The sequence below is a fragment of the Nothobranchius furzeri genome, chromosome 12 (assembly GCF_043380555.1).
Source record: "Nothobranchius furzeri strain GRZ-AD chromosome 12, NfurGRZ-RIMD1, whole genome shotgun sequence".
Lineage (NCBI taxonomy): Eukaryota > Metazoa > Chordata > Actinopteri > Cyprinodontiformes > Nothobranchiidae > Nothobranchius > Nothobranchius furzeri.
Window position 1 is genome coordinate 67,569,276 of NC_091752.1, and position 26,187 is coordinate 67,595,462.

Sequence of the window (26,187 nt, forward strand, 5' to 3'; positions counted from 1 at the left end):
ACTCCGTGGAGACTAAAGGGGTCAGAAAACTCACCCGGCTCACTATGCTGCCTTTAACTTTTGTGTTTCAAGTGAAGCCAAGGGAACTAAAGCCTCATAAATAATAAGAGATTGGCAACAAAGTCATCAGCTGATGTCTGAGTGTGACGCCGCTACAAGGGCTGCACCGTGTTGGAAACGATCACATAGTGATTTCTCCTAACCCTGCGTTATATTACAACGTTAAAAAATGCAGATGACTTGAAAAGCACTTTAAGTTAAGCTGCGCTCCTGCAACTAACCTGATTGTGTTTGGCGACCTGCACGTTGTAAATCCAATCAGCTGTTTTCTTCAACGTGATAATCAGAACTGTAGCCACAGTAAACTAGCCTAGAAAACTAAACCGTCAGGTGCCGAAGCAAAACACGATTGATCTGCACGGCGGACTGGGCACGCTCCACAGGAGCTTCAGCAGGGTGTTTCTCAATGTCAAGGCGTCTGGCCTTGCGAGGCCAGACGCCTTGCTTACGAGGACACTGTCCTTCCTTGGTCAAACGGTTAAATGGAACAGACTTGCATCACGTGACCGCAGCTTCCACGGCGGTCACGTAACGTCATGTGACACGGGAGACAACGTTATATTTTATACGTATTAGTTTCAATATGAATATATAACAAGTCTTTTACTTTTTAAATTGTGTATATGTTTATTAAATTAAAAATATAAGTGAGTTACGACCCGCTAGCCACCGAAGCTGCAGCTACTATGGCGTTTAAAGCGTGCCACAACCCGTGCACGCGCATTGGGTCCACAGCGCGCGTGTGAACGGGACTCGCCTCCAGAGTGCCAAAACTCCTCACAGCCGAGCGAGCGGAATTAGAAACCAAGCGCGCAGAGGCTGCCGAGCGCGCAGAGAGGCTGCCGCGCGCGCACGTTTTCCTCTGCCGTGTGCTCGTTGGCAACGCGCGCACGCAGGTTTGTCACTTGTGCACATCCTTGTGCGCTCACAGACACAGTTTGCTCCCTCTCAGTGCACAAATGACCTCTCGCCATGTATATTTTCGCTCGCGAGTCCCGTTCACACGCGCGCTGTGGCCCCAATGCGCGTGCACGGGTTGTGGCACGCTTTAAACGCCATAAGCTACTAAGCAACTAACCAACCACAGATAACTTCTTTGGATCTAAAAAAACATTTTAAATTGGTTGACTTATGTTTAACCTTGAAAATTATCCCCGAAGTAGCTGCCGTCCTTTTGAAAATACCGCGGTGTATTGTGGGTAATTTTTGGCCAAGGCTAGGCTACAAGACACCTCCCGTGTATCCTTGCTCAGCTAGCTAAACGGCTAACAAACGGAGAACACACACCTCGGTAGAACATGAACATTGGAACACGTCTTGGTGGCTCCCGATGATGTATCTCCTAGGCAACCGGGGCGGGGCCAAGACATCAAGGCGAGGTTCCTTGGCATTGAGAAACACCCCAGGTCTACCATTGGCCTGTGCCATTGTGCTGCGCCAATCAAAGCGCTCTATCTTTTTGGTGGGTGGAATGACGTGACGGAGCAAAAAACGATGGCGATGGGTCGTTTGAAACTGCTTTGGTATCAACTTCATACTATTTACTCTTGGCTTTTCTTTGAGTCAAGAGCAGACAGAGCTACTCAAGACTTAATTTAGAAAAAGGATGCACTTGTGTCTCCTTTCAGAGCGTAAGGCGGACTGACATCCACAGCAGTGCGTATGTCACGTTGTCCAAAAGCATGTGGAGGCAACCGTAGATTCTGCCCCGGTAACAGTAAACACTTTAGTCAAACCAATCCACAATGATAAATAACGTCCAACTTGCCATTCAAAGCCTCACATCACTGACAGAAAAGAACCATCTTAAACAAAACTGAACTCTGTACGTCCACAAGGATCCAGCGACTGTCCTCCAATAAAACTGTTGGTCCACAACACGTCCAACATCCACAATCCAACATAATATGTCTCTGAAATGTCCTCCTGATGCTTGTCTTCCTTAAAAGGTTTTCACCATAACCTCTGTTAGCATCCTTAGATTAGCTTCAGATATCCGATCAACAACTTACCTGATCTAGCCGACGACCCCTTCCCTGCTGGGGAGGGTCAAGTAGGTCAAAAGTACAAACATACATTTCAGGTAGTCTTACACCACATCGTCCTGACTGTCGCTAGTTGAAAAAAACGTTGCGGTAAATGTGGAGCAAAAAGCACGCAACCTCGGCGTGACTCCTCAGACTTTTATCGGCCCTTCAGTTAATTCCATCAAAAGAACGCCAATTGTAGTTTTCTGGCGTTGTAGTTTCCGGATCTGCTTGGGGTCTCACGCCTGCTGATGATGTCATCATAGCACGGCTACACCGCTCAGCTAAAATATGTTGCATCTCTTTTTTGATTCTTTTCTTTCACATATGTTTTGGAAAGAGTTTAGCAGTCTTGTTATTAAATTTGTGTTTCTTACTGCCTAAATTTTTCTGAACATAGTAAAGTAACTTCCGTAAGTCGTACATCCAGTCAATAATCTAGTGTGACATCATCGAAAGGCACAAGACCCTGAGCTAGTGCTGTATGATACTGCAAAATTTGGTATTGATCCGATACCAAGTAAATACAGGACCAGTATTGCAGATACCGATACCAGTACAGATACTTTACTACTAGTCTAGTACCATCTAGTTTTGTGGGATTTATTGAGAGAAAAGAGAAAAGAACAGAAGAAAGAGACTGTAAACAAGAGGACAAACACATACAACACGCTTTAAAGACCTGCGGATACCCGACATGGGCAATAAACAAAGAAAAACAACAAACAACAACAGAAAGAAAAGAACAACCAAAGCAAAGAACCAGAAACCCAGAAAGACAAGAACCAAAACCAGTGACAACCCTACCATACATCAAAGGCACAACAGAAAAAATAAGAGCAACAATGAAAAACACAACATAAACACACCAACAAAACCATACACAACGGTTAGAAACAGACTAGTACACACAAAAGACAAGATACCAGCTGGACTTAAATGTGGAGTGGTTTACGAAATCCCCTGCAAACTCTGCAATAAAACATACATAGGAGAAACCGGACGCCAACTCAACACACGAACAATAGAACATAGAAAAAAGTGTGAGAAAGAGGCAAGTCGAAAACACACAAGAGCAGCAAAAGAAGAAGCAGAAAGTACAATAAAGAAGTCAGCGGTAACAGACCACTGCACAAGAGAAAACCATATAATGGACTGGGACAACACAAGGATCATAAACACCGAACAACAGAAATACAAAAGATGGATAAAAGAAGCTATCGAGATAAGGAGACGTGGATGTGGGACCATGAACAGACGTTGGTAAATGGTAAATGACCTGTATTTGATATAGCACCTTCTAGAGTCCTGGAACCCCTCAAGGCGCTTTACAACACAATCAGTCATTCACCCATTCACACACACATTCACACGCTGGTGGGGATGAGCTACGATGTAGCCACAGCTGCCCTGGGGAGCACTGACAGAGGCGAGGCTGCCGAGCACTGGCGCCACCGGTCCCTCCGACCACCACCAGCAGGCAAGGTGGGTTAAGTGTCTTGCCCAAGGACACAACGACAGTGACAGACTGAGCGGGGCTCGAACCTGCAACCTTCCGATTACGGGGCGAGCACTTAACTCCTGTGCCACCGTCGCCCCAGGGGTCTACACATTGGATCGTGCATGGGACTGCATCATTGGAGAGGGGAGAGCGGGCCGCAGAGGGCGACAACGTCCTCTGCTGCCCGTGGATAAACGGAGTAGGAAGTGACGCCACCATCAGCGTCAGCTCTGAGGATGTTTTGCAGTCGGCAAACAAAACGAACGTCAGCGAGGTAAAGAAAAACCTTTCCTGTGTTTTAAAAAGAACCAAAAATGGAATTAGAAACTAAACACAGTAAGAACGCACCAAAGATACTCAATACCAACGTTAGATCGATTCTATCGATATTTTAGATCGATCCACCCAGCCTTACCCCGAGCTGGCCAGAAGGAAACATGGTGGCCAATAAGACGCTAGACCTGCGCCCTATGTACTGGACATCATTTTATTCGTTTTCAACAATGTTTGATGGATATTTCCAGAGATTAACGGTAAAAACTACACATGGTCTCTTTAACATGACGAGAACACGTCAAGCTCATTTACCGACATCGCAGCAGGACTGTCGAAGTTGATGCTCAAACGTTTATTTATGCAGCTCAATGATTGCAGTTTTTAATGACAAGCATGTCAATTTGTGAAAAACGGTCTTCTTCAGTACAGGTTCAGGCTGTGGAGATCAAACCCAATGAAGAAGAGCGAACGGAGGCAGCGGAAGAGTTTAATTGTTTTTAGCCAATCAGAGGTGAGATGTTTGCATATCAAGAATAATAGAGTTAGACTCCAAATCCTGCCATTAGGTGGGAGATGAAACACACTTGGGACAGGTCACCAGTCCATCTCCATCACAAAACTAACACACACACACACACACTTTACAGAGGAATGAGGACTCATTCAGACACAGAAACAACATGATGATGATGAAGATGAAGATCACAATGAGTCTCAGTAGAGCATACCTGGGAACCCTGGGGTCGTGCCACGTGCTGACGCCTGTCTGAGTGTGCAGAAAGTACACCTGGCCTTGCTGCGTCGTCCTTTGCTCTGTAGAAAGACAAATTAAAAGAGGTTCCTCACTGTTTCGTTCACACGCCGACAGATCGTGCTAATCCGTCTACGTAAGAGAGCGATCTGACAGATGGAGATGAAAAGACCACTTGATTCAGTGATGTCCCAAACATCGCAGTGGCCAGGGAGCTCATCTCAGAATTTTGCGTTTTCATTGGCTTAGAGGAGGCAAGTCCCTGTGATTCTTTGATATGACATAGGGGAAACCCCCCTCTTCAACCTCGTTGCCGATTTCGTCCCTTTCTGTGCGACGGTGACAAAGTTTGACACGATCGAAATTTTGGCTCACATTCAACCCTCTTCAAATCTATGACGGAACTCTTAGGATGTATCGAAAGGTATAAAGGATATTAGAATATACTTTAATCTGGTGTTTGACGGAGTTTTAATGCGAACCGAAGAGTACAAAGTGTGTTTTCAAGCCTCGAATGGATGGGTGGTTCTGGCATAGGTATAGGTCACGTGACCGAAATGATGTCATCTGATTGGACAGTGGCGTTGTGGTCGTAAACAAGTAGCCATGTGGTTTCAGTTGTGAATCAACTTTGGAGCAAATTGATGGGTTTCCATGAGTTCATTTTGGTGCAGTTTAGCTAAATTCTTATATTCGTATATTATGTCGATGTTTCTACCATGCTGCTGTTTACAACTGGTTTGCAGCGAGCGACGACATAACGCTCTTGCGCATGCGCAGCTGTCTTGGCAAGTTCTCGTTATGATGGACGGGTACCGAAACGAGGCACCGTTTGAAATGACGTGAATCAGTGCTCGGTCGGTACTATAGAATTCGGTCGGTACCTTAAAAAGTACCGAATTCAGTACCCATCCCCTAAGGCTGGTTCTTATGGCAAGCCAGAAATGCCAAAATACGCCACTTCTCCCCGCAGCTCGACACATCTCTGTCTGATTGCGGCTCCTTATTGCTGTGCGGGCTGACGGCTTGTGGAGCTCTGGGATGGAAACCTTTCCACCCGGGTCTCCCCAGCGGCAGCTCTGCGCATCTCAGATCGCAGAGGCGCTTCTCTGCTGTGCGGCTGCCGGCTTGTGGAGGTCTCGGAGACCTCTGTGTTCCACCCGGTTTTACCCAGCGGTCAGCCCGGCGTATCTCTGACTCAGAAGCTCTGGTGTTGTGCACAGTTAACTCCGGTTGTAGCTAGGTTGCTACCTCCGTTAGCTTAGCTCCCACCTCCGTGTTAGCTTTGGGTTAGCTTCAGGTTAGCTTGTAGCTAGTTCGACCGGGTGTCGTCAGTTGATCCCAGCCTTACAGCCCCACCCTCAGCTCCACCTCTCTTCCCTTTTATGGAATTGTCTGGGCTTGACGGAACCTGTGACACGGTCAAAATGGCGGTGGTGGCCACCTCCCAGTTTAGCAGAAAAACTTGTTATTGGAGCCTGTGGAAACCCATTGTCCATATATTTATGTCGATGTTTTGGATACGTGCTGCTGTCTTTCTCCTTGCTCTTTATTGTGTGAACTTCCAAAATCACGCGTGGTGTTGTAATTCTCCTGTGATTTCATGACCTTGCAGGATCTGCTCCATGGAACGCTTTCGCTCTTGTTTTGTGTCTAAAACGCTCCCGGCTGGAAAGGAGCTCGTCGGTACAACTTGTCAATAACGTTATACACCACGTCTACATCCAGTGGAAGGACTGGGCCCTGCTTCTGAAAATCCTGTATCGGCTAAACTTGCAGATACTAAGCAACACATAAATATTAAGTATATCTGTGTAAAAATGCCAGTTGTGCTTTTGCAGAAGAACAGACAGGCTGGATATTCACTCGTGGGTCATGATAAATGGAGATGGAAGAGAAAGCGAGAGCAGAATAAAAAGGGTCAGAGCCTCCTAATCGCTGTCGCTGAAGGCAAAGCTGCGCTACGATTCTTTGGCTCTGGCTTTTAAATCCCACAAACGATTTTACTGTGAGGATAAACACAACTCCCTTGGGCTGTGTGAAGGAACTGAAGCTTAGATGTGAGCTAGTTACATGAATGCCCTGCTTGTTTGACAGTGTGCAATAAAGGGAAAGAGAAATGGGGGCTTGTAACAGCTCCATCAGTTCAATTAGATTGTCTAAAGCGGAGCCAGTGTTCCAGGCTCCAAGCGTTTAGCTGCAGCATCACCAGAGCATCTCGGGACTGAATGGAGACACAGACTAGCCGAGTTACTGAGGCCAGTGATGAGCAAGCAGGTGGTCCGAGGCAAACAGAGTTCCAATGATGACATTAAATCCTTAGGAGGTCACGCCATGACTATTAAAAATGTTAGATTTCAACTAAATTGTAATATCTACCTGTATTACTGTTATCTCAAAGTGCAAAAAGTCGTCATGCGATGAAAACAAATCCTCCAACACCAGATTCTGACCTCGGCTATGATGAATTAAGCTAATTTAAGATGGTCACTCATTCACGGTTCAGAAGGCTTTATTGTAGGAGCTCTTGCATTCACCATTTAGAATAACTGGCGATGGTTTATTTAAATTGTTATGTAGGTCAAGCAGTCCGGTTCTGTTCATTATATTTATGGACAGAATATCAAGCTGCAGCTGTGGTGTGGAGGGTTTGGTGGTGGGGGAACTCGTCTCTGCCTTTCTGTGGATGATGTAGTCCTCTTAGCTCCACTAAACTACAACCTTCAGCTCTTGCTAGGGAGGTTTGGAGTTGATAGTGAAGCAGCTGAGGAGAAGATCAGCATTTCCATATCTGAGGTCATCATGGTTCTCAACTGGAAAAGGATGGATTACAGACTCCGTGTCGGAGAAGAGGTCCTACCTCAAGTAGAGGAGTTTATGTTCGGGAGGCACGTTTTCCAAAATTTGTTTAACCAGTTAATGAAGCCATTAAACAGTTAATACTCATTTAAACAAAACACCCCCAATCACAGTAATCTTTCAGTTTGGTGGGCCAATCACAGCACTGTATCAGTTTGGTGGGCCAATCACAGCGCTGTATCAGTTTGGTGGGCCAATCACAGCACTGTATCAGTATGGTGGGCCAATCACAGCGGTGTATCAGTTTGGTGGGCCAATCACAGCACTGTATCAGTATGGTGGGCCAATCACAGCGGTGTATCAGTTTGGTGGGCCAATCACAGCACTGTATCAGTTTGGTGGGCCAATCACAGCGCTGTATCAGTTTGGTGGGCCAATCACAGCACTGTATCAGTTTGGTGGGCCAATCACAGCACTGTATCAGTTTGGTGGGCCAATCACAGCACTGTATCAGTTTGGTGGGCCAATCACAATGCTCTTTCAGTATGGTGGGCCAATCACAGCGCTCTTTCAGTATGGTGGGCCAATCACAGCGCTCTTTCAGTATGGTGGGCCAATCACAGCGCTCTTTCAATTTGGTGGGCCAATCACAGCGCTCTTTCAGTATGGTGGGCCAATCACAGCGCTCTTTCAATTTGGTGGGCCAATCACAATGCTCTTTCAGTTTGGTGGGCCAATCACAATGCTCTTTCAGTTTGGTGGGCCAATCACAGCGCTCTTTCAGTTTGGTGGGCCAATCACAGCGCTCTTTCAGTTTGGTGGGCCAATCACAGCGCTCTTTCAGTATGGTGGGCCAATCACAGCGCTGTATCAATTTGGTGGGCCAATCACAGCGCTCTTTCAGTTTGGTGGGCCAATCACAGCGCTGTATCAATTTGGTGGGCCAATCACAGCGCTCTTTCAGTTTGGTGGGTCAACCACAGCGGTGTATCAGTTTGGTGGGCCAATCACAGCGCTCTTTCAGTTTGGTGGGCCAATCACAGGGCTCTATCGGTTTCGTGGGCCAATCACAGGGCTCTATCGGTTTCGTGGACCAATCACAGTGCTCTAACAGTTTGGTGGGCCAATCACGGCGCTGTATCAGTTTAGTGAGCCAATCACAGCGCTCTTTCTGTATAGTGGGCCAATCAAAGCACTCTAACAGTTTGGTGGGCCAATCACAGTGCTGTATCAGTTTGGTGGGCTAGTCACAGCACTCTTTCAGTTTGGTGGGCCAATCACGGCACTGTATCAGTTTGGTGGGCCAATCGCAGCGCTCTTTCAGTTTGCTGAGCCAATCACAGGGCTCTATCAGTTTGGTGGGCCAATCACAGGGCTCTGTCGGTTTCGTGGACCAATCACAGCGCTCTTTCAGTTTGGTGGGCCTATCATAGCTCTCTATCAGTTTGGTGGGCCAATCACAGGGCTCTGTCGGTTTCCTGGACCAATCACAGCGCTCTTTCAGTTTGGTGGGCCAATCGCAGCATTCTATCAGTTTGATGGGCCAATAACAGCACTGGTGGGAGGGATGATGCAACTGAATGGAACAAATAACATGGCAGCAGCTTGTTTGAAACTGCTTTGGCATCAACTTTGGACTATTTCGACTTTGAGTCAAGAGCCGGTGATCAGTATCGGTTGTGTAGTACTGGGCAGTTTTAAACAGTACAAGCAGAACACTCGCTGTATCGGGCCGATACCGATGCTGGTATTGGTGCAGCTCTATTTGAAATGATAAAAGCTGATTTGACTGGTCTCATTAGACCTGATGTTTGGTGACTTTTACAGTGTAAAGTGTGTGATCCCTCCCATGATGCTGGCATCTCACTGACCATATCCCTCAGGAAGGTCCGGGTGCATGTGCAGGTGGGTTCTGCTCATGTAGTTGCGGTGCCTCTGCGATCGCTCCCGTCTCTCCTGGGCCCGCTGGTCGCCATCTCTGGGAGGTAGCGCTGTGGTGGGCGTGGCGCCGTTAGTGCTGATGGGTGTGTTCTCATCCACAATGCAGCTGAGCGGTCGTCCAGGGCTAGAGTACTCTGAGGCAGGCCTGAGAGGAGGAAAAGGGTAATATACGACTCAAAACACTTCTTCTGAAAGGGAAGTGGTAGCAAGTGTATTTGGTGTTTTACTGAGGGTGGGGCACGATTGAAAAATCTATCTAATTAATTAAAGACTTTGAAATGAATAATCTTGATTAATCACATTTTAATCATTCAAGACAATTGGTGCCCAAGCAGTTTGTTTTTATTAAGATTTATTTTAGTGAGACCCAGATGACATACCCACACTTTAATGAGTATATTTCTGTAACTACAAGGTCTATTTGATGGCTTTGGTCTCATTATAAAAGTAACCCATGTGGGATATTTTGGGATGTATAAATATTATTATGTGTTATTAATGATGTGTAAATGGACATGGAACATTGTAAATGTACTGAACTGAACACTAGGTGGCAGCAGAGCACTGCTAATCTATATAGAGGTGTAGCGTAGAGTTCAGGGGAAGTTCTGCTGAGGTACAAGAGGATTGCTGGGTTAGGGTTACTCCTGCTGTAATAAAGTTCCTATGGATACAGTTACTGTCTGCTTTACATAACAGTAAAAAGTTTTTCTCTTTATTTTCCTCATGAAGAGCAATTTGTCATGATTTATTTAATTATAGTTTTACTTGTGTTTGGAGCACGTAAAAAAGCTTATTTGGTTTTGTAGCCCAGGCTCTGCGGTTTTGTTAGGGGTGCATATTAATGATATTGACTGATATATATGACATATATTCTGATGCTAGACTTTTCCATCCCCCATGTGGGGGAGCTTGGGCTCAAGGGGTGAATATTTTTCTAATTAATTAATTGAAATGAAAGCGTTAAATTCCCACCCCCAGTTTTTACAAAAAGTGTAGTGGTGTTATGCCTGACGTATATTTCTCCGTGAGCTCCGCAATAGAGAGATGTGCACAGAGTTTCGGAAAGGTTTTCACATGCAAACTTTGACGCAGGAAGCAGAGTGTTGCAGAGCAATTCCTCGCCAGGACAACAGAGGGCGTAGCGTTGTTCTGTGGTATCCTGCCACCATAACACTCATGTATCTGGTACACGATAGTGTATTTACTAATGTGATTATATCTTTCAGAGACTTTATAACACGGACAAATTTGTCCTTCATTCTCCTCCACCTCTTCATGCGGTCACCACCTCTAAACCTACGTTTCCGGTCATTTCCATCCACGTTTGCACCGTATTTTGTACTCCTTCACTCACGGGTGAATAAAAGTTCCTATTTTCAGACGTTTTCCACGATGCGTTCTTCAATCTGTTCTGAGTCTGCAGCTAACTATCTTTTCACAGTTTAACTGGGCAACGGCGGGGTTGGTGACGAATTTACAGGAAGTGGCGTCCTGACCAATCTCAAGTTTGCGGTCTCCATCACTTTCGGCGGAGGTTTAAATTTTGGGCACGTCTTCGTCACCCTCTGTGAGCCCGTCGGAGAGCCCTTGTGCCGACGCACATTGGTGCTGCGTGTCTCCGCACACGGAGACGTATAAATCAGGCTTTAGAAGGAAGAAAATATGAAGCCATAGGAGGCTGAAACACCAGAACGTTTCTCAGAACAAGCATGGGAAAAAGTAAATATTAAATACAGATGCTTCTACACCCCTTTCTGTCATATTCAAGAGTTTTTTTTTTTTTTTTTGGCTCTTCCACATCATTAAACCTCGCTGTCTGGAGCAACCAGTCTGACACTTTTTCTTAAGGAGCCCACTTCACTTCTCACCAGGGTTTTCCAATTTAAAAGCACCGAGGTCAGAGATGAGGTCTTCCATGGACCCCCTGCTGTTTGATGGAAGAGGTCTGGGTTTAGGTTTCTGCGAGCTGCTGAGTGTCCTCACCTGGTCGGCCTCTCCCACTGTGTGGTGCGTGTGATGTGGTTCAAGTACTGGATCCGTCCAGACGCGGTTCTCCTCTCCTCCCAGCTGGCAGCACAAACACACAGATGCAGCGGTGAGCGGATACAGCCGAGCAGAATCTGATTTTTACGAATATCTGTATGAAAATCTCCCTCCTTGTACTTGAAGGGAGCATGTGTTGTTTATGAGTTGCAGCAGCCGATAAAACAAACGAGGCGATTTTGTATAACTCACCCATCTGGAAGATCGTTGTCAAACAGCCGGCTGCAGTCCACCACGGGACCTCCTGTGCCTATGCGGTCCCTGGACTGAAGACTCACTTCAGGAACACATGGCAGACAGATGCACATGCTAGTGTTACAAGACATCCCACCACAGCCTGGGCACCAAGATTTGATCAAAACACAAAGCGGGGCCGTATATCTTTACGAGGCACAGGCACCATCCTAATCTCTTTGTGTCAACTTGACTGACATGGAAACACAAAATGCACCTTTAGGATTCTGTATTTATGCATCTCAGAAAAACAAAGAACCTCACAAGTGCCAGTCTAAAACAGAGGTCTGCAGAGTACTGCAACGTGTCCAAACCATCAACCCTCTCCCACCGTGCCGACAGCTGGCGTGTGTCGTTTGTGCTGACATGCTGTGTTTGATCAGCTCAGAACTGATTAGAGCTATGTTTTGGATTTGTGCTTTTGCATTAAATCCCCCCAGAAAGCTTGTGGCTGCAGGGATGCCATGTTCCTTTCAGAGAAGATACTTTCTTCCCAGCAAGCCGTTCTGGCACAGCCTTGCTCTAATTTTGCTGCCACAGATGTTAACATTCATCACGCTAGCCGAGGCCTGGACAACCCGACGCATATCTCCTGCTTTTTTTGCATATTTTCAGAGAACCGTGTGTTCTGGCTTTAGTGTGAGCGTGCTGGGAAGATTGGCAGCTTTCTGAAACATGTCCTCATTTAATCTTTCTGTAGAATAACAAACACTAAATAGTTTGGAAAGAACTTTTGAACCCTCCTAAGAGTGACTGGCAGCAACAGCTGATTCTCCTTTGGTTAACACGCACCTGTATGCTCCAGAACAACCAACGCCCCGCTTTTCCACTGATGTTCATGTTTTCTGTTGATGGGTTTATTATCAGATATCCAACAAAAGCACTTCTCTTTGCTGTACTGATGCTCACACAGCCGCTGCATTCTGAAACCACATCTGATGTGTTGCTGCTGATTTATGGTTGTAATCAACTGAATTTAAGATCAGATTACTATTTTAACAACATTTAAAACCTTAAACAGGTTTAAGAGAGCCAAATTTAAGACTTTTTAGGACCTTTTTCATGGCCACTTTGACCAAATTTAAGCTATTAAAGTAGGGCAGCAGTAGCTCAACAGGTTGAGCGGGTTGTCCAGTAATTGCAAGGTTGCAGGTTCGATCCCGGCTCCGGACAGAGAATTCTGCTGTTGTGTCCTTGGGCAAGACATTTTACCCACCTTGCCTGCTGGTGGTGGTCGGAGGGACCGGTGGCGCCTGTGCTCGGCAGCCTCGCCTCCATCAGTGCGCTCCAGGGCAGCTGTAGCTACATCGTAGCTCATCCCCACCAGTGTGTGAATGTGTGTGTGAACGGATGAATGATACACTGTAGTGTAAAGAGCTTTGGAGTCCTTACTCTGAGAGGCGCTATACAAGTGCGGGTCATTTATTTATCATTTTTTAAAATTAAATTTAAGCTATAATTTCCAGCTATTGCCTGGAACCGGTGCTAACCACGTAGTGAACGTGGGATTAGCCATCCAGTTACCATTAAACTTGCACTTCCCCATGACGCAAGCTCCCACTAGCTTAACCAGCTAATGTGCTCATCTAAAAATAGTCCCCTTTCACAACCAACTGAATGTGTACGGTTCTGCTTACGTCAACATCGTACACAAAAAATGCTGAACACTAACTGGAAATTCACGAAAATTTTACAGGAATAAAATGTTTATTGGGTCTTTGGTAATTTAATACCTTCGGAAACTGTATTTAAGGATTATTTGTCATTTTTAAGGATTTTGAGGGCCTTAAATTTGGAAAAGCTAATTTAAGACTTTTTAAGGACCCGCAGATACCCTGTATTATCTCACCAGAATGACGTTTGTTATACAGAGAATTTTTATTCTATACATATATGTATTTGAACTTTTTAAATGAAACGTAGAAATGTCATCAGCAGGAATTCAACTTCAGAGATTCAACAACAAATGAGGTGACCTCCTGGTGACCCAAGCCAAAGGAATCGTTACTCAGTCGAGTCAACACTTCAATGGCGTCACGTGATCCGAGAAGCAAAATTTGGTTGGATAAAAACCCGCTCGACTCGATCGAAGGGTGACTTCTTTGGCTTGGGTCACCAGTAGGTCACCTCAATAGAAATTCTACAGTTGACATTTATGGGTTAAAATTTTTGCTAGTGTATTTTAAGTAAAACAAATATTTAAAAACATAATTTCCAGCTCAGTGGCCTAGTGGTAGAGTGTCCGCCCTGGGACTGGGAGATCGGGGTTCGATTCCCGGTCGGGTCATACCACAGACTTTAAAAAGAGGGACTCAACGCCTCCCCGCTTGACCCTCAGCTTTAAGGGGTTGGATTGGGGGAGGGGTTAAAGCACCAAATAGTTCCCGAGCGCGGCCACCGCTGCAGCTTACCGCTCCCCTCCACGGGGATGGGTCGAATGCGGAGATGAATTTCACCAGTGCAGTGTGTGACGACGGCTATGGAAACTAACTTAGAATTAAATTTCATTGTCATAAATTCAATGTCTAAAAAATGTCATATTCTGGTGAGACTATATTTCTTCCATAGATTTTTATAAGAAAGCAAAGTGTACAAGTGGTAGCTTATTTTAATATAATGCATTGATAAGTTAAGAGATGTATGAAAAGTGGTCCTAAAAACTCAGATGGGTGCATCCAAACCACCTGAAGACCCATTTACCTTCGTTTCTTGGTGTTTACTTTACTCACCCACTATCTGCCCTCTGACCGTGTCGCTGTCATTGGGGCTAAGCTTGATCAAGTCTAGTCTCTGGTCTGTTCAGGAAAGAGAGAAACAGAAAAAGAAAGTGTTAGGAGTGCAAATAGAACCAAACAGAAATACAATAAAAGCAGAGGAAGAAGGCGAGAGGAGAAGGGACTTGAGAGAGGACGATCCATGTTAAACAGCGTGTGTTTGGATGCACTCTTCTCTTCTTGGACGAGTCCCATTGCTCAGCATTATTTACATCACTCAGAGTCAGTTCCTCTCTCCCTCATTATCCGTCTCCCGTTCTTCTGTCTACGGAGCGCAGTTGGCTGTGCCCCGGAACAGATGGTCCACTCTGTGGAGCAGCCACGGCTGTAAAAATCTCACCGAGCATCAGTACAGAGCGGGCTTCGGTTCAAACAGAGGGGTCAAACGTTTGACAAATTTCAGTACAAAGCCTGCACTATTCCGCCCAGACGTAGCCTGGACACAGACCTCTGCCAAAGTCTGGAAGCTCTTTGTCTTAACTTCTCAAAGTCTGAGGAATTTCAGAGTGAGGCTGAAGGAGGGAGAGGGAGAAAGAAAGATCAGGCAGAAGAAAAGAGGGAAAAAACCAGACTGAAAAATGTTCAAGCTGCCTGCAGACATGAGAAATGCCACTATCTGCCCCGTCTTGTCTGGGTGTCATGCAGATCAGCTCAGGATGTCTGTCTAGACTAAACAGAGACCAAAACAGGCAACGGTCAGAGCGTTACAAGGCTGGCCGGAGGTCAGCGGCCGCCAGGAAAACACAAAATGCACACGCAGTTGAAAAGTTCAGAGAAGAACACACAAGGAAATCTTTGCCAAGTCATATAGACCAAAACAAGAGACATTAACTCTCTGCAATTATACATAAACACTATAGTCAGTCAAAGACACTCTGCAATTATACACAAATGTTGTAGTCAGTGCAATGTCCTCCTCGAGGTTTGTGGAGGGGACAATGAGGCAACTGCTGGTGAGGGCAGAAAAAAGAAGAGTCCCGAAGAATGACGAAGACCACAAGAGAGAGAGCGAACTACAATTCTGTGCTTACACTCAAATAGCTTCACAATTATGTACGTCTGTGTAAAATGACCGCTTGTCTAGGTCGGCAGATGGAGATCGGGATTAGTCACAACACACACACACACGCGCGCGCGCGCACACACACACACACACACACAAGAGCTGCCACTCCACGTAGGAGACTGAAGGGGAAACTGAGGGGCGAGCCGGGACAAAAAGGAAACGCGAAAGAAAACCACTCACAGCTGTTCCACGAGCTTCAGGTTTCCTGAGTAGCTTCAGGAAAAACAACGGAGTCGGGAGTTTTTAGGAAAAGTTCTGCGACTCTTTCCTGGTGCGGCCAGAGTTACCGCAGGTTCTCAGAGCAGATACCAGCTCTCGATGGGAGCAGAAGCAAACCCTGCACTGTTCCACCGAAGCTAAAACAGTTTGCTTTTACAGAGAGACGTTTGCTGAAGCAGCCGTCTCGTTTCTGCAGCTAGCTTCCGACACGAGACATTTTTACTGTAATTGCAGGGCGATGCTGAATGGCTCTTCCTGTTCTGGCAGCGGCAGACGGCTGACCCCTCTCACACTCCGGTCTGGCCTCCGTCAGACTGACTGAGCGGGACAGGACACTAATGGCGTGTTTCCATCACATGATAGCATTCGGTTCCACTGAGTGTGTTTATTTGTCCCTACATATGGTTTAGGCGTTTGATTCAGAAGAGTTTGAGCATTTTCAGGCTGCAGGTTGTGTAGTTTAGGTGCTTGAGCAAACGTCCATCTGTAAATCCATAGTGACAGCTAAAGACATGAACAGGTATTCATCAGAAGTGCAGTGATGAACGAGTGATCTGTGCTGTAAAAGCTGAGGCGGAGATGATGTTCACGCCCACGTTTCCCTCTGACCTTCCTCTACAACGCTGGGCTTTTAACATGCTAACAATGACAAGTGACATCATTAAACCTCCAACGTGGAAAGCAGCTGAGGTGTTATGTTCGGTGCCATGTCAAAGAAAAAGGGTCATAAAGAGAGTTAAGTCCCACCGTGGGCCCTTAAAGTGTTTCTGTGTAAAAGATAAAAGGAGTTTTACATCTACAACTCTGTTTACTCACGAGGATAGAAGCAAAAGGTAGCACTGTGGTGCACTCAGGTGCATATTTAAAAACAGTGTATCGCATTTTTGCTGTAAATTAATTTGCAAAAATTTACTGTATTTCTGCTTCGTGGTACAATTCAAACTCCAGCTAGTAGGTGGCAGCAGTGTGTAAAGCCTTCGCCCTGACAGAACAACTAGATCTCCTGATAACACTGGTGGTGTTTCTCCATGTCAAGGCGCCTTGCTTACGAGGACACTGTCCTTCCTTGGTCAAAGAAAACGGTTAAATGGAACACTTGCATCACGTGACCGCAGCTTCCACGGCGGTCACGTGACACGGGAGATAACATTATATTTTATACGTACTAGTTTCAATATAAATATATAACGAGCCCTTCACTTTTTAAATTGTGTATACGTTTATTAAATTAAAAATATAAGTGAGTTACTACCCGCTAGCCACCGAAGCTGGAACTACTAAGCAACTAACCAACCACAGATAACTTCTTTGGATCTAAAACAAGCATTTTAAATTAGCGGACTTACTTTTAGACTTGAAATTTGTCCCTGAAGTAGCTGCCGGCTTCTGATCTGCCATCCTTTTGAGAATACCGCGGTGTATTGTGGGTAATTTTTGGCCAAGGCTAGGCTACAAGACACCTCCCACATGTCCTTGCTCAGCTAGCTAAATGGCTAACAAATGGAGAACACACGCCTCGGTATAACATGAATACTGGACCCGACTGGAACACGTCTTGGCGGCTCCCGATGACGTATCTCCTAGGCGACCGGGGCGGGGCCAAGACATCAAGGCAAGGTTCCTTTGCATTGTCTTATGCACAATCTGCGCTGAATCGGGACACCCTATGCACTCGCACCCCTGGTCGGGATCGTGCAAATGAGGGGCGCAAGTATGGAAGTGCGTGTTGGGATTGGGCCTTCGAAGCGCCTGGACTCATTTCTCTAATTAAATTCTGTCTTAAAAATTGCAAATCTAGTCTAGCTTTTTATATCGCAACATATTGTAAACCGTTTTCTGACATATCGTACCATCAAAACATTAAAAACACTTACTCCAATCATACAAGGAGGTAAGCTAAAGGTAAGAACTGTTTTCAGTTGTATTTATTACTTTTACCTGCACTCACGTACCAAAGTGGGCCACCTGAATGTTTTTTTCTCTCTCATAAACACCATCCGGACATCGAACACTGATAATACAGAATGCCAAAGCAACACCACAAAAACGAAAAATGACCCCGGATGTGTGCTCACCATGCAAAGACTTTACAGACGGTCACATCTAATGCTTTTCCTCCCAGCTGTGGACATTTTCTCCTTTTAGACATAAACCGTTCAACTGTTATTGGTAGCATGTTCAAAAAGCGGCCGGCTCCGGACTCTGATTGGTTATTGTCTCGTTTAGTCCCACCGATTCCTTTGTTGATTGGTTCTTTTGTCCGCTCTCTTTTCTGATCGTATTTTTGATACTGTCAATTTTCATTGTCGTCTTTCATTCATCTAAAAGGCTAGGTTATCCAGAGTTATCTCTGTAGTTATGCTGCTATAGGCTTAGACTGCTGGAGGATACACTGACCACTTTCCACACTCTTCTGCTTTCTTCTACAATCTGCTCTTTAACTGTATTATTTCCTGCTATTTTAGCTGTTAACTTTATTTTCTCTCTAAGTGTTTTTCTCCCCAGAAGAAGCTACAACGATGTTCTGCTGAGCTGTGGTGGCCTCATGGAGAGGGGCCATCGTCTTGAACACTGTTGCTAACATTTAATCATTCTCCCTCTCCTGATATTAACACTTTACTCTCTTTGACGTTGGATGTGCTACTACTAGTTTACCCGTTTAATTATAGATTCACTAGGATAAATACAATAAAGTGTATCTCTCACCAAATAGAATATTTACTAATAAATCACAATATAACTATAGACACATTACTTGGTGTGTGTGTGTGTGTGTGCGTGCGTGTGTGTGCGTGTGTGTGTGTGTGTGTGTGTGTTTGTGTGTGTGTGCTCTGTCTTCTCGATCCCCAGTGAGTCGTGGTGGATGGCTGCTTATACTGAGCCAGGATCCTCTGGAGGTTTCTTACTATTAAAAGGGAGTTTTCCTCTCCACTGTCGCTAAATGCTTGCTTAGTATGAGAATTGATTCAAGTCACCGACACTAGTCAGTGACTTGAAGCAACATGCTGGGTTCCTTATATAGGAAACTTTTTTTCCTGATTGGCTTAATGACCTGACCCGTATTGGATAGTTTTTATGTGAAGTGCCTTGAGACGACTCTTGTTGTGATTTGGAGCTTTATTAAATAAACTTGAATTGAATTCATCAACAAAGATGTCCATCAAGGTTTGTTCAATCAAAAAAAAATTTTTTTAACCACAATTTATTTATTTCTCATTTTAAACATTTTTTTAATCATATTTTGAAATCTTTTTTATGCTTCAGTTGTTTTTTGTGAAGCCCCTCGTGATTTTTATCTTGAGAGGCGCTGTATAAAAGACCGTTTTCTTTCTTTGTCATAATTGCATTTTTCTAGAAGTATAAATTTTAGCTTTTGTTTAAAAAAATTCCTTCACAGGAAATAAAAACAATAAAATATGTTGTCAGCAAAATTAAAACAGGTGTAGAGAATTTAAGTAGAGTCAAAGATAAAATAAAAACAATAGAACATGTGAGACTTACAGCCCGTGTCTTTAAGGCGGTTGATGGCGTTGGACAGAAGGCGAACGCAGCCCAGGAAGCCAGCTCCTTGCTTCTTATGAATCTTTTTATGGTTCCAGACGCTGATTGTGATGGAGTCGGATTTGCCGATATATCTGAGGAAAACAGAGAATCAGTCACACACCAGTCAGTGTTCCTGTGAGGCGTGTATTAAATGACACCTGCAGGACACGTCCAGGGGAAGGCTCTTCTCCCCTCGTAACAACTCTCAGCTTTAAGGCGGCATGAATAAAGCACACTGGGAGTACGGAGACGGAAGTAGAAGACGTGTCGGCTTGGAGGGATTTTCCAGTGTGAGTGTGTGACCCTTAGACATCTACGTTTTTTGATGAAGCAACAAAAGCAACAAGTCATTAATAATATCCCAGCAACACTCCTCAGGAAACACAGGAAGCAACCGCCTCATTTAACGTTACCGTCTGAACAAACTAGCATCATTTCAAGGCTTTCTGGACTTTATCAAGTTACATGACATCTGTGAACCAGCATTAAACCTACTTTACAGAAATCCCCAAAAGCAGAATGTATAAATATTAATTGAAAAAGATTTAAAAGGTTGCTTAATAAACTAGTTGAACATGTAACGGAATGAAATGACTGTTTTCCATCTAAAAGTCATTTCCCCCCTCTCCTCAGCGAGAACTAATCTGCATGAGATATTGCCTCAAGGTCTCATGCATCTGCTCCTAAACTGTTTTCCTTTCCAGCTCAAGAGAAGAATGAAGACAAAGGACTCTTTCTTTTTAATAAATCAAAGAACTCTATTTTTAATATGCGAATCAAACAAAGTGTTAGTCAATAATAAAATGTGAACCAATTTGTGAAATGAAAATATTAACTAGAAAAATTGCATTTATTGCACAAATGCTGTTTGAATGCTGGATAGCTGAAACTGTAAGCTGAAGCTGCTGAACAGCTGAACTGAAGCTGAAACAAAGCAAAACTGTCAAAATGAGCTGAATGTCTTGAAAGATGTAGAAGCAAAAAGCACCAACAAGCAAATAAAGCACAAAAAGTAAGTGAAGAATAGAGAAATATAATGCTAAATAGCAAAAAAAAAACCTTCAATCTGTGAACATTGTATAAAAATCTGGACAGCTTTGCCAAGTTTAACAGTTTAATCTTTACATTTAGCTGAACTGTGAAATTAGCAGTTTATGCTAAATTTGGGAAGTTGATGAATAGCTGAAGTAAGCTGAAACTAAGCTAAACTGTCAAATGAGCTGAATGTAGTGAAAGATGTAGAAGCAAAAAGCACCAAGAAGCAAAAAAAGCACAATAAGTAAGTGAAGAATCAAGAAAACTAATCCTAAATAGCAGAAAACTCAAATCTGTGAACACTGTTTAAAAAAATTGGACAGCTAAAATGTCTAAACACCTGTTATTTCAGTAGGACTAGTTTAACTAGTTTAACAGTTTAATTTTTACATTCAGCTGAACTGTGAAATTAGCATCATACGCTGGATTCAGAAACTAATTGCTGAAGCTGAAACTAAGCAAAACTGTTAAAATGAGCTGAATGTTTTGAAAGATTTAGAGGCAAAAAGCACCAAAATGTAAATAAAGCACAAAAAGTGAAGAACGGAGAAAACAGTCCTAAACAGCAGAAAACTGAAATCTGAACATTATTTAAAAATCTGGACAGCAAAAATGTCTAAACACTTGTTGTTTGAGTAGGACTAGTTTAACAGTTTAATTTACATATTTAGTTGAACTGTGAAATGAGTAGCATAAGCCAAATTCAGAAACGGATTGCTGAAGCTGCTGAATAGCTGAAGTGAAGCTGAAACTAAGCTAAACTGTCAAAATGAGCTGAATGTATTTAAAGATTTAGAAGCAAAAATCACCAACAAGTGTAATAAAGCTCAGAATATAGGTGAAGAATGGATAAAAAAATGCTTAACAGCAGAAAACTTTAATCTTTGAACATTTATTAAAAACTCAAAATTTGAAATGTTTAACAGCTGGCGTTTGAATGAGAACATAGTATAAAACTATGCCCACGTCATCTTTAACGCCAGTTCAAAGCGTTCTAGTGAAGTTGTCGGAGTGGCCAATCCGTAACTTTCCTCTTCAGCCGAAAGAACCAACGACAAGCTGGATAAAATCTGTTGCGTTTTACCAACCAAGCAACGGTTCCTTTCAGAATAAAAGCTGAACTCATTGACCCTCCGGGTCCATCTGACACTGTCAACCAACCGTCGCTTTTTACCTGGAGACAATCCAAAGACTAGTCTGTCCTACTGCTGACGCTGTTTCATCGGCTCCGGTACTGAAAGAGGGGTTCGAGGACCTGACATTCTGGATCTGTACGGAGGTCTCATTCTAAGGGTATGTGTGGAGCGACAAAAATGGCGTCTTATGTGTTTATGAATCTCCAAATCAAAGATTAGCGTGAAGACATCACCTTCACTCCCATCAGAACTAATCATTTATTCGGATTTGCTGGTTCTGAACAACATTCCACACTACACCATTCTCCGTCTCATTCACCTTAGTTACACCATACATTTAGTGTTTAAAGTTAGTCTAATTTTAATTTGTTTAGTAATAAATCTTTAAACTTTAAAACTTGACTCTCTCTTCTGTTGTCTCTGAGTGATTACGAAGTGTTACATAATCCCTGCAATAAAAAGTTCCAATCTTCTGGTTAAACAGTACCCACATACGTATCCATAAGATTGATTCCATATTTCCTATGGAATCTCAGGTCTCATGGTTCCTTAAATAACATGTAAGTTAAACCCTTTACAAACAGAAAACAAGAGCAGTCAGGAAGAGGTCAAATATCTGATTTAACACGTAGCTTTCACTGTAGAAGTCAGCTAATCATCATGAAGACTCATTATATATTAATTAGCTTGAGAAATGATGGAGACAATAATATTTTGGTCATATCTTATAAATATTTCAAGATTTACACACAATCAGAGTTTATGTTGTAAACGATTCTCAGTACGTCACGTTTCTGCTCAACATCTGTAAAACTGACTGAGTTAAGGCCATTAATGCGCTGTGGTGGCCATCTTGAGTTAGGCGAATTCCAAAAAAGGCCATTTTCTGGGATTTATTTAAAGTTATAAGTAGGGATGTCCCGATACAACTTTTCTACTTCCGATACGATACCGATAGCAATCCCATACGATATCAGCACAAAGAATACATTTTAACCTATTTTGTAGTGTGGAATGTACGAAAGGCTCGATCAAGTGATATTACTCAATTGGAGAACAAGAGCCAGTATCATAGGGCTGGGCAATAAATCGAAAATTTATCGTTATCAAAATTTCTGACTATTATCGTGATCATTTTTCCCATGTCAATAAATCTGATAATAAAAATTGAAAAGGTGTGTGTAGGTTGGCAATGTTCATGCCCCTTTAAGAAGCTGTACCACCTTGAGTCACGTAAAAATGTGACTCAATGTGATATATGTGACAGCCCCATCTAGTGGACAACTTTTGTTTCTGCACATACCTATAGTTATCGTCCATTTATCGTTATCGAGGTGAAATCCTCAATGTATCGTGATATTAATTTTAAGCCATATCGCTCAGCTCTACAATATCAGTATGAAAAAAATCACAAGTTATTTTTTCATAATTGGTTGCAAAAGTGTAAACCTTGACGGACTGCTTATATCGGAGATTTTTGATGCAGTCCGATATAATCCGATACATTGCTTTTGGGCCGATATTGAATTATTCCGATATTGATATCGGAACGGGACATCCCTAGTTATAACTGCCCATGAGATCTCATCCTTAAGAGGACCATGGGCACAAAAATCTAGAGATGTTTGCAAGTAGAAGCTGCACAAAACAGACAAATTAAACCCAGAAGCCCCTTGTGGCTGGCTGCATAATCGCTTTAAACCCTCATAGCCCTCCATGTAAAGAAATGAGTAAACATTTAATTTTGTGGGCTTTGATTCTTGCTGCAGTTCTTTTATCTGTGCTCCATAATCAAATATTTATTTTCAAAATAATTTAGCATTTAGATACAGTAGTCCCTCGTTGTCTCGCAGATTCTTTTGTAATAAATAAAAGGCGACAACGATAGGTGACATAACGAAAATCCAATCAGAAAATGGAAAACATAGGCGAATGGAAAAAAGAACCAATCAGCAATTAGAAGAGGTGGAACTCGACAAGAAAAGAACCAATCAGAGTCTGGATCCAGCCGCTGTTTGAACAAGCTAGCGTAACAGCTGAACAATTTATGTCTGAAAGGAGAAAACGCCCGTGGCTGAGAGGAAAAGTGTTGGATGTGAAAAGTCTTTGCTTGGCGAAAAAAACATCCAGGGATTCTACTGGTTTTAATCGTTACAGAGGTAGCATGCCGGACCCAAACCGAACCGAACGCACGGGTGGCGCACCTGGTTGTTTTATTGTTTTCATGGTGCTGCTATGGCCGTGATATAATCAATGTTCAGGGTTCTGGCGGTGTTTCTGTGAGGAAAAAGCTTCAGGCAGCTCATAAAAGCGTTCAGGCAGCTCACTTTAGTTAATTACTTCAGGGAAAACTAATAAATACACCTGAAAACAGCAGAATTTTGCATGCTTTTTTTTACAGCGCAGAGAGAAAAGTGTGAAAATGTTAATGTCTGTCTGAGAAAAGTGTATAAAGTGTGGAGCTGGGGGTTTTACAGCCTTAAAGACACATTCCACAACTTTTACACCTCAAAATAAAGTGTTTTGAAAGGTTTTTACAGCATACTATCGATTATGTTCAATTTTGGAGCTGTGATAATGTTATGGGGTCCCATGTCTGTTTACCACAGTATACAGGTTTTTGACCCGCGATCCACCGGGGGAAGTACTGACTGCGTGTTGCTTTACGGCAGCATCACGTAGACGTAGAGCCCATAGACATGTATAAGTAGACGCCCCATTGGACGCTGGAGAGTGTAACAGCGGCCCAATATGACCTCCAAAGTCAACGCAGAATCAGCAACTGTGCCCTTCCTTATGCAACCGGCATGCTATTGAAAACAGATCACGTGGGATTACTAGTGACTTTTCTAGCCTACCTGATAGGATTTAATATTTTAATTTATTTTGTTTGATTATACTTATGTTTTAATTATCGTGCCATAATTTGTGTCTGACTTTGTAAAAAAAAAAAAAAAAAGCTTGATAAAATGTGTTTTTTAGTTGGGTAAGCAGCTTCTTCAGCAGAAATGAAAGCACTGGGGGGGAATGGAGACCCATCTAAGATGGCAGCCAGCCACTACGGCAGCTCCGATAGGCAGCGCCGGTCCACGGGGCATCTAAGCATATATAACCCGTGGTTTAGAGACTTGAGCAATGGCAAATCCACCAAAGGCAGCTCGAAATCCCTTATTGGAGGAATCCAGGAAGACAAAAAGAGAACTCGATAGAGAAAGAGCAAAGACCAGAGGTAATATTGGGCCGGCTTTTCCTCGCCGGAGAGCTCTTCTTGAAAGAACGACATGCACGCGGACTCTGACCTAGCCGTGGTGCTAATGGATACATAAGTAATAAACAAAGTCTGGTTTCAAAATGGCCGCTCCTGTAAATTGAACTACACTGATTTAATTTTCAACAGAAGAAGACAAAGACCTTACACCTTTTCTTTCCATCATCTGTGTTCCAACAACATCCGAACCAATTTGTTTGCAGCAAAGAAAGCTCGAAACATGGTGCCACCATTTTCAAACTCCAGACTCGACACGAGGCACAAGAACACAGAACTACCTGTTCCCCAAGTTAGGCTTCAGGCCCCGCTGTGGGTCACCAACACAACGTTTGGGGTCCAAAACAACTAAAACCACAAAGAAAATAAATCCATCAGAAAAATGTCACTATAATGAATATATCAGATTTGTTTAAGACAATTACTTTTAGCTTTTATGCGTTGAAGTGCTGCTTGTGGTTTGATTGTGTCCTTTAAGCTTTTCAGAAATGTTTTGTTTGGTTATTTACTTCAACGCTGTGCTAAGTCAGTCAAATCTGATGTTTTTCAAACTAGCAACCTCAGTCTGAACAGTCGTGTGGACTTTCATGCAGTTGCTACGTCGTGCTGCTTTCTCCTGCATTTCTACTTATGTGTCAGGTCAGAATGTGACTTAAAAAGTCAGCATCTGAGCTCGTTTTGGCTCATCTGCTGCGGTGGGCTCTAAAACTCCTCGTCTGAGTGATTCGCAGAACTGCGACCGACTGTAATTATCACGCTGCACACCAAGAGGGATATGAAACAATGGGGCTGTGAGTAAGACGTCTGGACATTTTGAGTCAAAGCCAAATCCCTGTCTGGAGCACGATGTGAGAGAGCTGCTGTCAGACAGACATGACGGGAGGGACGCATTACAACCAGAACCAGGCCATTTGGATCGCCCTCTGTCTAATAAAATTCATTAGTCTGGCTAAAGTTTTTAATACGCCCATTATGAGACAACAGGACGAGGGGAAAACTGGAGGAATAATAAAAAGCAGGTCATTTAAAACGTTTTGATTCTGTTTTTTACCCTCAGCGTCTGAGAAAAGGTTTCCTTTAATTCTCGTGTAAAATAGCTAAATCTTGATTTTCCACATCTGAAGCAGCATTTTTGTTGAGCAGTAAATCCAAAGAGAGGCACGTGAATCCCCGAGTACCTCTGCAGGTGACGGTGGCACAGGTGTAAGTGAATCGGCTTGAACACCGATCCACAATTTTGCAGGGTGAAAAAACGAGTCACCGACGGGCGACCAAAAGCACCTTGTGCTTTCCATCTTGAATGGTGCTAAATAAATACTTCTGCTTCTACACCCACATGAGAAGGTGCAGCCAGGGCTGGGCGATACGGCCAAAAAATAAAACCTCCGATTTTATTTATTTTTATTCGATTTATGATTTTTTTCCCCGATTCTCTCTCCCCCTCAATTATTAAGAATAGCAAGAAGTACAAATGGAAGGCGCCGTAAAGCAAATTTTGTTTTTATTTAATCACA

The 26,187-nt window shown here is 43.5% G+C and overlaps 1 protein-coding gene across 1 annotated transcript in view; it reads right to left on the reverse strand.

The window, feature by feature from the left end:
- Positions 1–26,187, reverse strand: part of smurf2 (SMAD specific E3 ubiquitin protein ligase 2) — an 85,829-nt gene that overhangs the window by 11,907 nt on the left and 47,735 nt on the right. Inside the window, exons 4-9 of the mRNA XM_015945256.3 lie at positions 19,196–19,329; positions 14,365–14,430; positions 11,594–11,678; positions 11,342–11,425; positions 9,286–9,500; positions 4,593–4,677 (exon numbers count right to left, since the gene is read on the reverse strand). Coding sequence (XP_015800742.1) covers positions 4,593–4,677; positions 9,286–9,500; positions 11,342–11,425; positions 11,594–11,678; positions 14,365–14,430; positions 19,196–19,329 — 669 coding nt within the window. The remainder of the gene's footprint in view (positions 1–4,592; positions 4,678–9,285; positions 9,501–11,341; positions 11,426–11,593; positions 11,679–14,364; positions 14,431–19,195; positions 19,330–26,187) is intronic.